The 14,719-nt window shown below is 39.9% G+C and overlaps 1 protein-coding gene across 1 annotated transcript in view; it reads right to left on the bottom strand.

Annotated features, from left to right (window-relative positions):
* Positions 1-2,074: 2,074 nt before the first annotated feature.
* The window catches only part of LOC307037327 (interferon-induced protein with tetratricopeptide repeats 5-like), a 122,437-nt gene continuing 109,792 nt past the window's right edge, over positions 2,075-14,719 (bottom strand). The window contains exons 2-3 of the mRNA XM_079678125.1: positions 10,736-10,831; positions 2,075-4,275 (exon numbers count right to left, since the gene is read on the bottom strand). Of these exons, the coding sequence (XP_079534251.1) occupies positions 2,982-4,275; positions 10,736-10,743 (1,302 nt within the window). The 5' untranslated portion in view covers positions 10,744-10,831 and the 3' untranslated portion in view covers positions 2,075-2,981. The remainder of the gene's footprint in view (positions 4,276-10,735; positions 10,832-14,719) is intronic.

Genomic DNA, 14,719 nt, shown 5'->3' on the forward strand with positions numbered 1-14,719 from the left:
TCATCTCAGATATGATTGGAGACGGCCAGCCAATCAGAATTGACCTTCTCGAGTTCTCCGATTGGTTGGTTTTGTGGCACATTTGTAACGCTGTGACAATTTGAGCGAGCGCGCGCAGGCAAAGTTGAGCGCGCGCAGGCAAAGTTGAGCGCGCACAGGCTGGAGAGGTCGAGCGAGCGAGGGAGAGAGAGCGCGTGCAGCGGTCTGCCTGCGCACGGAGCAGGAGTTTTATGAGAGAAAATATATTTCTCTGTGCTCAAAAGTGTTCAAGTGCGCGCTCAATAGCATTTTCTATGCTCAACATGTTTCATTGCGTGCTCAGGATAGAGGCACAAATATAACGCCATACTTTTCTGCCGACCTGATGCCTTTTCTTGCCGATTCAACATGTTGAATCACACCACCGGAAGTCGGATAAAGGGATGACACTGATTGGCTGTTCAGCTAGCGAATCAGTGCATGAGAAGCGTTAACGGAAGTGACGGAGGTAAACAAATGATTTAACACAAGCGTGAGTCCAAGGGCTGCTAGCTCCAGTACCTCCTGTTCGTCCTGCTCCTGTTCGTTCATGTTTTCAATGGACGAGAGTGAAAATGGAAAGAAAAACGCTATTTGTTGTTTGTTTATATCACGGAGTCTGTTCTTCTTCTCTGTCTTCCGGTTGTTCCAGTTGTTGCCTCTTTTAAATGATGAATACACACTCCCGCCGCCTGCTGGTAAGGAGAGTTATTGCCACTCACGCATGCGCAGTTCATACGTGCTCGGCTCGGATTTACGGTGTGTTCCATTGCGCGAAGTCGGCAAAGAAGCAGGAGAGTCCGGCGACGCAACAGTCGGTGTCAGCGTCGGCGACTTCTCAGGTGACTGGCCGGTGTATCTGGGCCTTAAGAGCATGCATTCTAAAACACAGAATATGGTATTAGGACCAATGTCTACTTATTCAGGAAGCCAAATACATTCAGTGTCCAAAAAGCATTTCACCAACCTTCTACAGTTTCTTAATCCAGAGTATTCTTGCTCTAATGCTGCTTCCCCTCCCTTATTGTCGATCAAATAAAGCGCTTTCAGACCACAGTTCCCTGAATGCCCCCTCTGAAGTTTAGCCTCATGCTAGGGGCAGCAGGTCAGGGCCTTAACATCATGGGGTATATAATACCCATGTCCTCCACCCCAAGTTCCTTCTGATTCCTCTCGGGGGTGCACATGCCTCTCCAGATGCTAAAAAACCAAGGAACTGAATAACAAAATGGTGATTCGTGTCTGTTTTGACTTGCCTATAATCACATCACCATAGATTACAGTTGTGTTGAATTGAAAGAAATCAGATGAAACTTTTGGAATAAAACCCTTTGATTGGTTTACAGAACTGTAGTAATTAAAGGGGCCCTATATGCTCCTTTTCAGGTTTCTATCTTTATTTCTCTCATACTGCCTGTGCTGCAGCACCTCTGCTTTGCCATTAGCATTTATTTTAATTTAGAGTCTGATTATGGTGTGGTTCTATGATTCAATCATTTAGGTTGCTTCTATCTATCTCTTTCTTTTTTAAGAGTTTCAATGGATGCACGCGGAGGAGTTACCGGTAATCAACAAGCTTCTTCCATCTATGGCGCAGAAACCAACATATTTTCTTATCTATTGTGATATCATGATTATCAGTTCCTCTTTTATTCATTAACTTTAATTATGTAATTTGCTGATATGCCAACCGGACAGGCCTGGTGTCTCCTGGAGTACAAGGGTACAACCTGGGACTTCATTTGGCACATTATAGAAGGCTTTTTATGATGTTTGCAGAGCCGTAGCAAAATCAAAACCTTTTTAAGTTTTTCATTGAATCAGTTCATACTTGCGCTTCATTTGGGTGTAATCCTGGCTTCTGTCTAGCATTTTTGTATGTTAAACATCTATTTCTATAATTTCTCATGTGGACAACAACACTGACTAACCTCAACAGACACAGTCAGATAATGCCTGCTCCTATATTTTATATTTAACCAATAAAACATGCCACCATTTCTGTATGGCAATTGGATTTTCTCTGCACCTTCTAAAGAAAAGATGAGTCAATCCATAAGAATTTGAAGTATTGTTTTTATTGTGAATAAAGAAAACAAAAATACAGCTCTTTTACACAAATTGGTTAAAATATACCAAAAAGTGATATAGTGCACACTGTATTTGGAAGAGTTTTTTTAATAAAAGTTGTCAAACAAAAGCCCGAAAGTCAAATAAAAAGTGGTGCTGGGAGTTCAAAGTTTTTCACTTTTTTTTTCTACCAAAGCCAAAGTTACTGAATGTTGTCTAAATACAAGCTGATGCTTTGAATCAGGAACTAGGATTTCACAAAAAAAGCCATTCAGTTTACAAATCTGTTCAAAGTCTGAATCAAAAGACTGACCACAGAGTCTTTACCGTAGTTTTATCTATCACATCATTTTCATCAGCACATAGAGTTTGACTGGAGCTTTTCATAGAAATTACATTTTCAGATCTACATTACATATTTAGCTAAAAGTTGAAAATACAAAATAAAATAATTTTCCACTTTGGAAAGAATACAAACAACAAATCTCACATCAGGGTCAATTCAGTGAATATTCTGGAGCTTTCGGCCCTACTACATGATCGTTAGCCGATGAACAAAACAGATTGGAGTCACATGACACTGTTCACGTTTTATCACTATTTAACATAATATCTGAAATTCAGAAAAAATTGTATTTATACCTGTATATCTTCAGTTTGCTTTATTCTAAGTTAAACAATGTGAACTCTTTGTTTAAAGTCCTGTTTTTGTTTGTTTACATCACGAAGTTCATAAAAAGAGAGTTGAGAGAGAGAGAGTGATGTTTATTTCACTTTTTATGTTCAATTTATTTATTTTTTTTACAGATTATTTTACTAATATTGCTTTAGCAAAAATAATTGGTTGCTAATGCTATATTTTCCTGGATTTTAAACCATTGCTGTTTAGAACACTACGGCTCTTGCAGGTTTGCCAGAAACTCCCTTATTTCTCTGCACATTCTGTCCCTGCGTCTGTCCCTGATCTTCTCAAGAACTTTGATGCTGTTCTTACGAAAGAAGGATTGTTGCGGTATCGCTGCCGCCTTCATGTGATATCGTATTGACATGTTGCCATCCTGTTTTTCGAAATTTAAATATTTTGCATAGTAGTTGTAAAGCATTTGTTTGTCTGCAGGTTCCAGATCCCTTTCTAGCAGTTCCTGATAAATCTGTTCAGCTTTAGCCTGACCATCATGTGACAGTGCGTATATCTTAGCAAGGTCTATTCTCCTCATAAGTGAGGAATCAGGGTAAAGAGCAATCACCTCCTGGTGGAGACTGACTGCTCTGTCGAGCATGCTTTTCTTTGGGGGACTGTCACTGAAAATGAGCCTCCCTTGATAGCAGAGAGCAGCGCATCTCTTCAGATAACGCTCATCTGGATGGTTCTTCAGAGCCTCCTCTGCCAAATCAATGGACTCATCAACAGATATATATTTTCTGAAAATCCTCAGCAATATCTTTAAACCACTGTAGCTGATGACAGGACTTCTCAAAACCTCTCTGGCTAACTCACGTGCTTCATCTTCTATTCTTTCTCCTCTCTTAGCACTTTGCTCAAGGTACTGAACAGCAAAGTACAAGTTCTCTGGATCCTGTTCTTGGGCAATTCTCATTTTCTCAAAGATGTCATCTTCCAGCCCTGTGCTGCTGTGCTTAGAAGCATACATTAAAGCTAAGGCATGCCAGCTGTTCCACTCCACCATATCCGGCCGCATCTCGATGGCTCTCTGAAAGTGATCTGCAACCAGTTTTATGTCTCCCTTCAATGCTAAAAGCGTATAGGCTTTTTCAGCGTAGGTCTCCGGGTGGAGCTCCTCCTGGGATGGAGATGGGTATTTTTTATTCAGGGCGTCGACCTTAGACAGGTAGGCCTCGCTCTCTGCTTGGTCTCCCAGGTGGTGGTGCAGCCAAGCCAGGTTCCCGTAGTTCACCACTAACCAGGGGCCCTCATCTTCATTTCTCATGTTATTGAAGGCCTCTGTAGCCTTGTTGAAGAAACTTTGGGCGTCTTCATTGAAGCCCAGCTTGTACTGAATGAACCCCCGCAGGTTGTAGATTTGACCCAGCCAGGGGTTTCCATCCTCAGTGCCAATGTCCTCCAGGTTGTCCCTACAACGGAAAAGTAAGGACCTGCTGAGGCCAAGATCCCAGGTGAAGTGGCACTGCAGGGCCTTCAGTCTGGACACCAGTGTTTGAGCAGCACTAATACAAAATAACAAAGCAATTTTTTTTTTAAAAACATCCTGAATAGTTTAATACAAAATGCCTGTGAAGTGTGCAACACATACCCACTGTTAAACTAATGTAGAGGAAGGGAGAATGGAAGGAAGGAATGGAATAAAAAAAACCCTGAATAGACAACCCAGTCTCACAGCATTTCGTGTTAGTCACGACATTTAATCTATGGATTCATGTTCACCAACACGATATTCCCCTTTTTTTCGTGTCACACAGAACGATTTTAAAAGCGATGTATTTCTATTGGTAGTGTGTTTCGTGCCTGCAACACGTATTTTTGTCCGGTCGGGTCTTGGAAGACCAGAAGCTTTGGGGTTAATAAAAACATGTTCTTACTCAATATCAAGCCATGATTATTGTTTTTATCTTAAATTGTATAATGTTGGACTTCTTTTGCCGTCTGTGAGGAAAATAAATGGGGTCCGCTCAGAGCCTCAGAATACTGAAATCTGTTTTTTAAAATCTTTTTTTCCTTCTAATTTGTTATTCTTTTCTAAATAACACACTATTATTTACTCAACAATAACACACAATTATCCTTGTTTTTATTATATTATATATATTATATATTTGTTCCATAATTCCATCATCTCTGGCTTTTTTGGCGTCCGTCAGGAACTGAATTTCAAAATAAAATATCCGGAAACAGACGTAGGCCTATAAGGGACATTTCGAGCATCATTGCCATACACAGCCACTGAACTGATTACCCAAGATCCTCAGTTATGGTTTAAGCTCGGTGATTGGATGTTTTAGCCGCAATGCATGTTGGCATATGGTATTAATGCGATATGAAATCCGAAAAACATTTCAGAGTTTAGGATGGCCTAAAACACTACACTACCCATAATCCCCAGCTATCGTTTGGGTTTACAGTCCCCGTGATTAATCTTCAAGCTCTGGGATTGGATGTTAGAGTGGCAGTGTGCCATGGTTACGCCAAGCGTCAAACAGCTGTTTGAAATGGAACGAAACCACAGCAGACTATCCAAAACTGGATTCGAACGGGACCAGCCCCCCCCCCTCGCTTGTGTCCACAATGGGCAGAATTAATATATACCATGACGTGCGGTGAGGTTCATGGCTGGTGAGGCACTGACTCTTTCAGAGTCAGATTTACAAATATTATATTTTGACCTTAATCGAAATATTCGGTTATTTTCAAAAGCTTTTTTAGTCTGATACTTCGATTCATTTTAAACAGACCGTTCAACAAAAGGATACCCAAAATCTAACTATTGGATTGTTCTCTATTAGTAAGATCCCATTTTCATTACAATTGTGGTCTTACCTTGACTTGAAGATGAAGTCCATGCTATCCTTCTGGACAACAATCTCTATTACTTTTTTTTAAAAGTCCTCCTTATCTTCCTGTAGTTTGAAAAGTCTAGTTTGTTGTTTGCGTCTACCGTCTCTGCGTAGAATAACAGTAGCAACAAGAACCTGTGGGCTCACGTGCGCCCCCTTCAGTGCGGCAGAGGTTATGGCTGCCTCTCCTGCTGCTTTTTTCATTGCCGTTATATGATGAGACCAGCGAGCCTAAATATCATATATACGTGAAATAAGTTATTTAGAGACTATGGATGGTGAGGATAAATGTAATAAAGGGATCTACAAACATTACATTTGTGACCTACAGTGAGATGGTAACAGGCATGCGCTTAGGGCCCACTTTTCAGCCAGTTTCTGTGGGGTGACACATTCTGAGGTGAGGCAGAGCTCATATCTGCCTCACCTCACCCCACAGTAACTGGCTTGAGCGCGCTCACAAAATAAGTGCCCGCGCTAAATTAGTGCCCGCGCTCCAGCAAGTTACTATGGGCTTACGAGAGGCAGAGCTCGTCCCTGCCTCACTTCTCATCGCTACCCGTAGTTGGAGCGGAGCTCGGCAAATTTGCTGATTTTGACTTTAAAAAGCGATTGGAGTCATACATAAATCACACTTACAACATAGATCAGTGGAGACATTTTATTATTATTACTATTTAGTTTTTCTTTAGTTGTTTTCCCGTTACATTGGAGTATGACAGGGGAGGCTCTTTAATTCTACTCCACTACAATTCAGAGGTTAAACTGGTATTTTTAGTCCACTACATTTGTTTTAGTTACTTTGCAGATTCTGATTAATTATGTGAAATATAAACAACCCTTAAATCAGACTTTAGTTACACCTGAGTCAAATTCAGGGAAGGTGATAGTTAATTAAAGACTGTATATAATGGCTATTTTGCACATCCCTTTCAAGATTTCAAGGTTTTCTAAGATTTATTGACATATCATATACACAACTATGGTGTAGTTATGCAATGAATGAAAAACTTGGGTCGCAGGTTCCTCAACAAGACAACAAGAAATCTATCAATATGTGTGTATAACTCCACCATTAAACTGTCATATTCTGCACATTTCTTATATGATCTACTAGGGATGTAACGATATATAAATGTCTCAATACCGTCGTGAGACTGACAAAATTAAAAAGTTAGTGAGTTAGAGTTGAGTTACTTGAAAAACTAAAGTGAAACTTGATTTATTCTATTGCAGAGTCTGATTATTATATTGTTGACACTTTAAAATACTACTATTCTAGTGAAGTGAGCTATTGCTTTTATAAAACGGTTACCAAGTGTGACAATATGAAAGAAAAATACACACTCTAATTTAAATAGCTTTTATTAGTAAATAATTATGTTCAAAATAAAATAGTCCCTCCGTTGCCTTCTGCACAACACATAGTGCGACGTGGGTTCTATGCAACAACACTAACAGCTGGCGAACATATTAGACAGAGAGCGTTGATCCATTATTTGGCTGTTTATTTACATTAATGTGTGTTGCCGTTTATTGTGCACCCACTGAAAAACTGTCCAGCATCAGTACAGTAGAATGGCTCACGTGGTTACTTATATGTATAGGTTGAGGTTGTTCTAGGCTGTTGCTTGACTTGGCGAGAATATTGCTCCACTTTCTCCGGTCCCCGAGATTGGGCTTCCAGTAGCTCTGGAGAGAGCTTTCGCACCTGTGGCCACTAACGGTCATAATTTCTCTGCTTTGTTTCAAGACCCGCATCAGAAAGCTTTTGAATGGTTGTACTTTTCCAGTTGGTCTACCTGCTCTTCACGTAGCTCTGCGTGCCGTCGTTTACTGTAGGTGCTTTTTTTTTCTGGAGATAGTCACTGCTAAATCCACTCCTCCATAATAAGAAACCCCCGGAGGTCGAAGTTAATCTTAAATGTTTCCATTTTATGCTTTGTAAGTTTGTTTCATAACGGAAGAAATTTAAATATATTTATAAAACTGACAAGTCAAATCAAGCAATCTGATTGGTCGATAGTGTTTATGTGGACCTCTTTGATTACAGATTTGAAAACATTGTTGCTTGCTTTAAAAGAAGCACAATTCATTATGTCAAACCTTGGAAAGTGTCTAGATATCCCTGCCCTAATGCCAAAGGAACTGCACACTGAATATGTTTTGCCGTTTGATGTCTATGTCTGGACCGCTGCGTAAAAAGGAGGGCTTCTGCCCCGTTACTTCTCCGCTGCTTTCTTGTTCCAGTATGAAAAGCAGCAGTTTGCTTTTCAGCCCAACGGTATACTGTTTTTCTCAGACGCGGAGGGATACTGATTTGTTGTGAAAAGTAACTTACAATTCTACCCATGGTATACGCTCAGTATATCACGGCTAAGAACCAATCAGATTGCTTGATTTGACTTGTCCGTTTTATAATTATGTATGTATAACATCTGAAGATGTGTAATTTTACAGGATATCGCTATATTATTTCACATATTGTAATTCTACACATTAATATCTGATTTGTAAAACATCACAGCAGATAGCTTGCACATCTTCCGGCGCAGACTGAAAACTCATCTCTTTCGACTCCACTTCGAGCGATAGAATTACTAACAAAGCACTTATATACAAATAAAGGACTGGCTTATCTAAAGCCAGTTGAGTAGCACTTGAAATGTTTTAGCTCTATGAAACCTGATGTACTTATATGATTCTGTTTTCTTCAAGTTTGTATCTTGTTGGTCGAATGCAGTTATTGTAAGTCGCTTTGGATAAAAGCGTCCGCTAAATGCAATGTAATGTAATCACAGACAGAAAGGTATATCCGTCATTTAATGGTAAGCTATTGAAATTCTGAATCCATAGATGTGTCTCCCATCACCTAAAACCCCTGACTATTCTCTCAACTCAGTATTTACATTCTTATTTTCAAAGAAAGTCAGTAATATTTAAAAAAACTACAAGTCCCTTTCTATCAGCTGTGCACCGTTATGGTGTGAATATAACATATCTACCAATTGGATTAAATATAAAAGTCAGCCGAATTATTATTGATACTGAAAGGAGACGTATTGTGAAATTGAAGATGTTGTTTAATTGCTGATATATTTATGATCCACGTCACATATTCAGTTTCGGTGGCAGTTCTTCCAGTTTGTCTAGAAGTCTTCTAATCAGGGCTCTATAAATAAAGAACTACAGCAGATGTGTAATATTTAATGCAGCCGAACCTTGTATTACAATGCCGTTATGTGATGACTTTCAAAGAGAAAAGCAAGCACACTCGGAATAAAGTATTATTTTTATTTTTTTAATATGTTTTTCGGATTTCATATCGCATTAACACCATATCCCAACTTGCATTGTGGCTAAACAATCCAATCACCAAGCTTAAACCATAGCTGAGGATCTTGGGTAATCAGTTCAGTGGCTGTGTATCTGTTTCCGGTTATTTTATTTTGAAATTCAGTTTTTGACGGATGCCCAAAACGCCAGAGGTTATGGAATTAAACAAGTAAATAAAAACAAGGATAATTGTGTGTTATTGTTGAGTAAATAACAGTGTGTTATTTAGAAAAGAATAACAAATTAGAACGAAAAAAAGATTTAAAAAAAACAGATTTCAGTATTCTGAGGCTCTGAGCCCCATTTTCTTCCCTCACTGACGGCAAAAAAAGTCCGAAATTATACGATTTAAATAAAAACAATAATCGTGGCTTGATATTGAGTAAGATCCATAGACTGTATATATAAAGAACATGTTTTTATGAACCCGACCGGACAAAAAGACGTGTTGCAGGCACGAAACACACAATACATTGCTTTTTAAATCGTTCTGTGTGACAAGAAAAAAAGGGGAAAATTGTCTTGGTGAATACGAATCAATAGATTAAATGTCGTGACTATAACACGAAATGCCGTGAAACTGGGTTTGAATAGATGGATAGTAAATGATTAATTACACTTAATCCCTGAAGATCATAAGTGAGGATTGGAACGTAGAAAGATTGGTAAATGGGAGACTTTCCTTCGGGCTCTGCTGCTTCTGTTTCAACCTGCCTGTCAATCTCACACTCTACTTTACCCCTTGCCCATTATCAAACATTTTTTACATCCCTCACTAGGATGGGGGGTTCGGTGCTAGTAGATCGCTGGAGCTGTTAGATTAACATTAACATGCATATTGTAGTTCTAAGTGCAATGCCTTGCGGCCTGTAGCACCATCCTTGATGGAGCATATGTGTGGGCTGGAAAGGAGTGAGCAGAGGGTCGAGTTGTCGATTCTTGTTCTGTTTTCTGTGACTATCTTCCTCACCCTCTTAGACTTTCAGTTGCGCGTGCTACTAAAGAGACGCGCTACCATGGACACCAAACAATGGTGTAGCTGTATTAAAGTCCGAGTGGAATGAAATCGGGAGTCTCCCGCGATAATCGGGAGGGTTGGCAAGTATGTCACTACCTCACAAGTCGGAGGGAATATTCCACCGTTCTCTGGCATAGACCCATGGCTTCAGACTTCAAGGTACTGACTCTCATCCTGACTGCTTCACGCTCAGCTGCTCAGGGCCCAATGATTGCTGGACACCATGGTCTGTCAACGTAACCACATTATCTCCAAATAGAAGAGGCACACTTATCAGGGACCTGGGTTGGACAATCTCCTTTGGCGACTGAAATTTAAAATCGTGTTCATGGATATATTAAAGGTTATCAGGGACAATCCCAGTGGAGGCCAGAACTCTGACAGAGAGAAAACAGACGCAGCTTTCACTTTGGGTTCAAGGTGATGACTGTTTGAGATTAGAGCTCATAACTATGTTTGGTTTCTTTCTTGTTCAGCATGCAGGGGCTACAACTTTCATTTTGTTGGGTAACCAAGAGTTGTAGAATGACAATATCCGAACCTTGAGCCTTGAAACTTTAACCTCTAATAAAATTAATTAAAAATAAATATAGAATAGAAAAGCTGTAGAAGGAAGAGAGGGTTTGGAAACATTTATATTCAGATTCATATATTCAGATTCATACTGCTAATACTCTTGAACTGAATAAGACATTCATTAAATCCTTATGATACTCATTCAATATTCTTACAATGATATATAATTCAGAAGCACATACTCACCTCATCATTCAGTAGTTCTGTAAATGTTGGGATAGTTTTGCTCTTGATGCTTTGGGTCAGCTGCTATAAAGTCGGTGATGTGCCCCTTCTGCTTTGCTGTAAATAATGAGAGATGTTGTAGAGCATGCAAATTGAAATGTTCCCACTGCCAAAACGCAAATGCCAGAGGCGAGGCATTTGGCTAACAAATACTATGTTATGTTGACCTTGTTGCACCTTCACTTTTTTTTCTGAGGAAGGAAACTAAAGCCACGTATCTAACTTGACCCCGCAAATGTTTTTTTTATATTTCCTCCAAATGTAACTCTAACTGTAACTTGATGCCATTATGGGTTAAATAATCAAACCACAGATGCCACACTTTGAATGGCTGCAACCTTAAATGCAAGAATAAAATGTGTAAAGCATGGAATCACCGCCAGAACTTGACTAAGGTTTTTTGCATTGTTAACAAATTAACACAGAAAAACCAATAACAGCTTAGATATCACAGCTTGTCAAATTATGGTATGAAGTTTACAGCACATCAGTATGTGAAAATAATAGGTGAATGTATAGTAAATGCTAATATATACGACCAACAACACGCATATCATAAATACAATTTATGAATGCAATGTTTCTGTAAGTTGTACATTATATAAATAGTGCAAAGAAGTAACTAAGGACATTTACTCAAGTACTGTACTAAAGTAACATTTTGAGGTATTTGTACTTTACTTGAGTGTTTTCATTTTATGCTACTCTGTATGTCTACTCCGCTACAATTCATAGGTATATTGTGTACTTTTATTCCACTAAATGTATTTCTTACCTTTAGTTCCTTGGCAGATTTGGATTAATGATGTGAAATATAATCAACTCTTAAATCAGACTTTAGTTACACCAGGAGTAAATTCACAAACTACCCTGCAGTATACAAAGTCATTCAAACTAGCTGCACCTTTACCAGCTTTGAGAACACTTTAATTATCAATAATTATAACCAAAACATATAATATATATTATTCTGAAATGGGCCAATCTGCATATTAAGTACTTTACTTTTTGTATGTTAAGTATATTTTGAGGCTAATTATTTTGTACTTTTACTTGAGGAACATTTTGATTGCAGGACATTAACTTGTAAAAGAGTATTCCTACACTGGTTCTTCTGATTTTACTTATGTACAAGATCTGAGGACTTTTTCCACCTCTGTTGTGCAATTCTTTACACGTGCTACACCTTGGGTTGTGCATACCCAGCTGTTGTCTTGGTGATAGTCTTTTGTGTATACATGCCTGTTTTCCCTCAGTTCTTCCTAGTCATGCTTTTCCGGTTATTACCCGTCCCCTTGTGTGTTCTGAAGGTTTTTAATGCATGTAAACGGTCTGCAGAGTCAAAAACCCTCAAAGTACACCCTGTAGCAAGTAAAACTCTAACACAGTCTATGCTGCCCCAAAACGCCTAATTGGAGATTACTCTTTTTTGCCATTGTTTACTTCCTGGGTACTCTGACGTGGGGATACCCAGAGGCCACACCCTTCTGCCAGCATTTCATGAAACAAAGCTTCCCAAAACCTTTCAGCGATTCATGCCGGATATGTACAGCGTAGGGCACTGAAGAACGATGCTGTTCCTACTTTGTTTGGACCAGCGGGAGATTCGGGTACACAACCTGTAAGTATTGATTGTTGTTTGTGTATTTATGAAGTTTAAAACAAACAAGGTATCTGCGACAACTGTTTAAATGGGTAAACTTTTTTCGGGCTACTAAGTTGGGATCGCGGAAAAAAGCTCTCCACAGACCTATTCTCACAGCGTTAGAAACCTTTTTCTTACTCAATATCAAGCCACACTTATTGTTTTTACTTCGGCTGTGAGTGTTTGTGTGTGCTCAGGATGAGTTTCGCTTGTTCTCGCTGTATCGCCGACGCGGAAGCCTGTCTGCAGCAACGAGCCTCTCAACGTCCCAACCAATCAGAGCACACTGGGCTCACAGGGCCGGACTGGGACAATAAGTCAGGCCGGGAATTATACACCCAGCCAGGTCACTACCAGTTTTCTTTTGTGCAATTTTTCTGGATTTATTTGTCAATATTTACAGCGTTGCTGACCATAGTGATAGCCCTCTAGTTTAAATCTACTACATTACATGTACATACATGTACATACTACATTGAAACTTGTTTATTTATTTGTTTTTGGTTCATTTATAGTTGTGAGTGTGTCTGGACTCCTGAACCAGCCTCACCCGTCTCCCCCCTGCTCCTCTTTGAGGCAGCAGCAAAGACTAGTTTTAGCTCTCAACACATTTTTAAAGTTTATCTTACCTTTTTTCACCTAGTTAGTATTTTATTATTCATCCATATTTTACTAATCACTCTCCCTTCAAATGGAAATATGTGTTTACATAAATGGTGACCAAACCGTTTGAGACCCACTGAGAACTTAGACTAAGTGAACTATCTAAACACAGTCCTTTACCTCACCTGAGCTGAGGTTATCAGTCTCTCAGTCTAACAGGAGAGGACTCTCCTCCACCTTGTTGACAGCTCATTATATCCGTTAGCGCAGCTAGCTAGCACCAGATGCTAACAGCAACAATACACGTAACCGGTGCGCGCTTTCTCTCTCGCTCGCTCGCGCCACACATACACACCCTCCCGAGCTTGAATGACACACAGAGAACAATTGACCTTTCGCAAAGCCACGCCCCTAAATGCCCGTTGTCCAATCATATTCGATCACGTGCGCGGCTCCCTGTGGAAGTCCGACAAGTTTAGCGTTCAAATTCATTGCGAAAATGGTGAAGCGTTGTAATTATGGTCTTTGCAAATCGGATAGCAGATATCCCATAAGCTTAGAGGGGGGGGTGATATTTTACCCGTTTCCTAAACCCAAAACCCAAGAGGAAAGATGCCGCCAGTGGATAAAGAAATGCGGCAGGGCCCATGCCCAGCTGAATATGGCGAATATCAACAAACACAAATACGTTTGCTCCAAGGTAAATACGTGCTAACGTAGCTAGCTAGCTAGCAAAGATTACATTCACAAATTAACTAACTAATTTAATTAACTAATTTCACTAACTAACGTTAGCTAAAGTCACACGACTAAAGCTGTAAGCTGTGTGCTTCTAGGTCGTTTTGACCATGTATATCACTTGATGCATAATAATGTCTGAACAGCTGAGCTCCGTTATTAGTCTACCTGTGGTCAAAGTACAAACAAGAAAGCCAACAGGCAATCATTCATTTATATTTTGCTTTAATCTTTGTAGCATTTTGTTAATGGAAAGCCTACTGCCGACTTCCCTAATCCTGCTGCACAAGTGGGCACCCCAACCCCCACAAAGGAACAACAAGGTGGATGCAGAAAGCCACCAAGGAAACGGTAGTTAACTTTAGACAAACTACAACATTTAATGCCTCTTGTGATTGTATTGTTTTATTCCAAAATAATAATAATAATAATAATAATTCCGTCGAATTTGACATACAGCTCATGTGGTTTTTCACTCTTGCAATGCGACCTGTATGCAAGTGCCTCTATTGATGTTGTGCCTCCCTGTTTTCTAATGTTTATACTGTGGATATAACCCTCCATAGCGTATTGTAGCCCCTTTTGTCGGGACCTGGAGGATATTGCTGCGTTATTGCTCCAAAATGAGTCTGTTAAGGCGACTCCGACATTACGGAGACCCTCCATTATGGCTTTGTTTAACGCATCTGGCTCTCAGCTTGTCGGACTAGCAACAGTAACCAAGGGGAGGCTTGGCTTTGCGAAAGGTCAATTGAGGGCATTAGTGTATGATCTGTTTGAAAGTGGCCATGTCAGCAGGCCACATCATGTAGACAGCCAGTCCCCCTCTGTGAGGCAGAGTCAGACCCACATTTGCGCAGCGTTGCGTTCAATATATACATTTAAAAAAATTCCTCAGGCCAGCAGGCCGCTTAACAGGCCAGGCCATCGGGAAACCTCCCGGTCCTCCCGATGGCCAG

The sequence above is a fragment of the Notothenia rossii genome (assembly GCF_949606895.1).
Source record: "Notothenia rossii genome assembly, chromosome: 1".
NCBI lineage: Eukaryota > Metazoa > Chordata > Actinopteri > Perciformes > Nototheniidae > Notothenia > Notothenia rossii.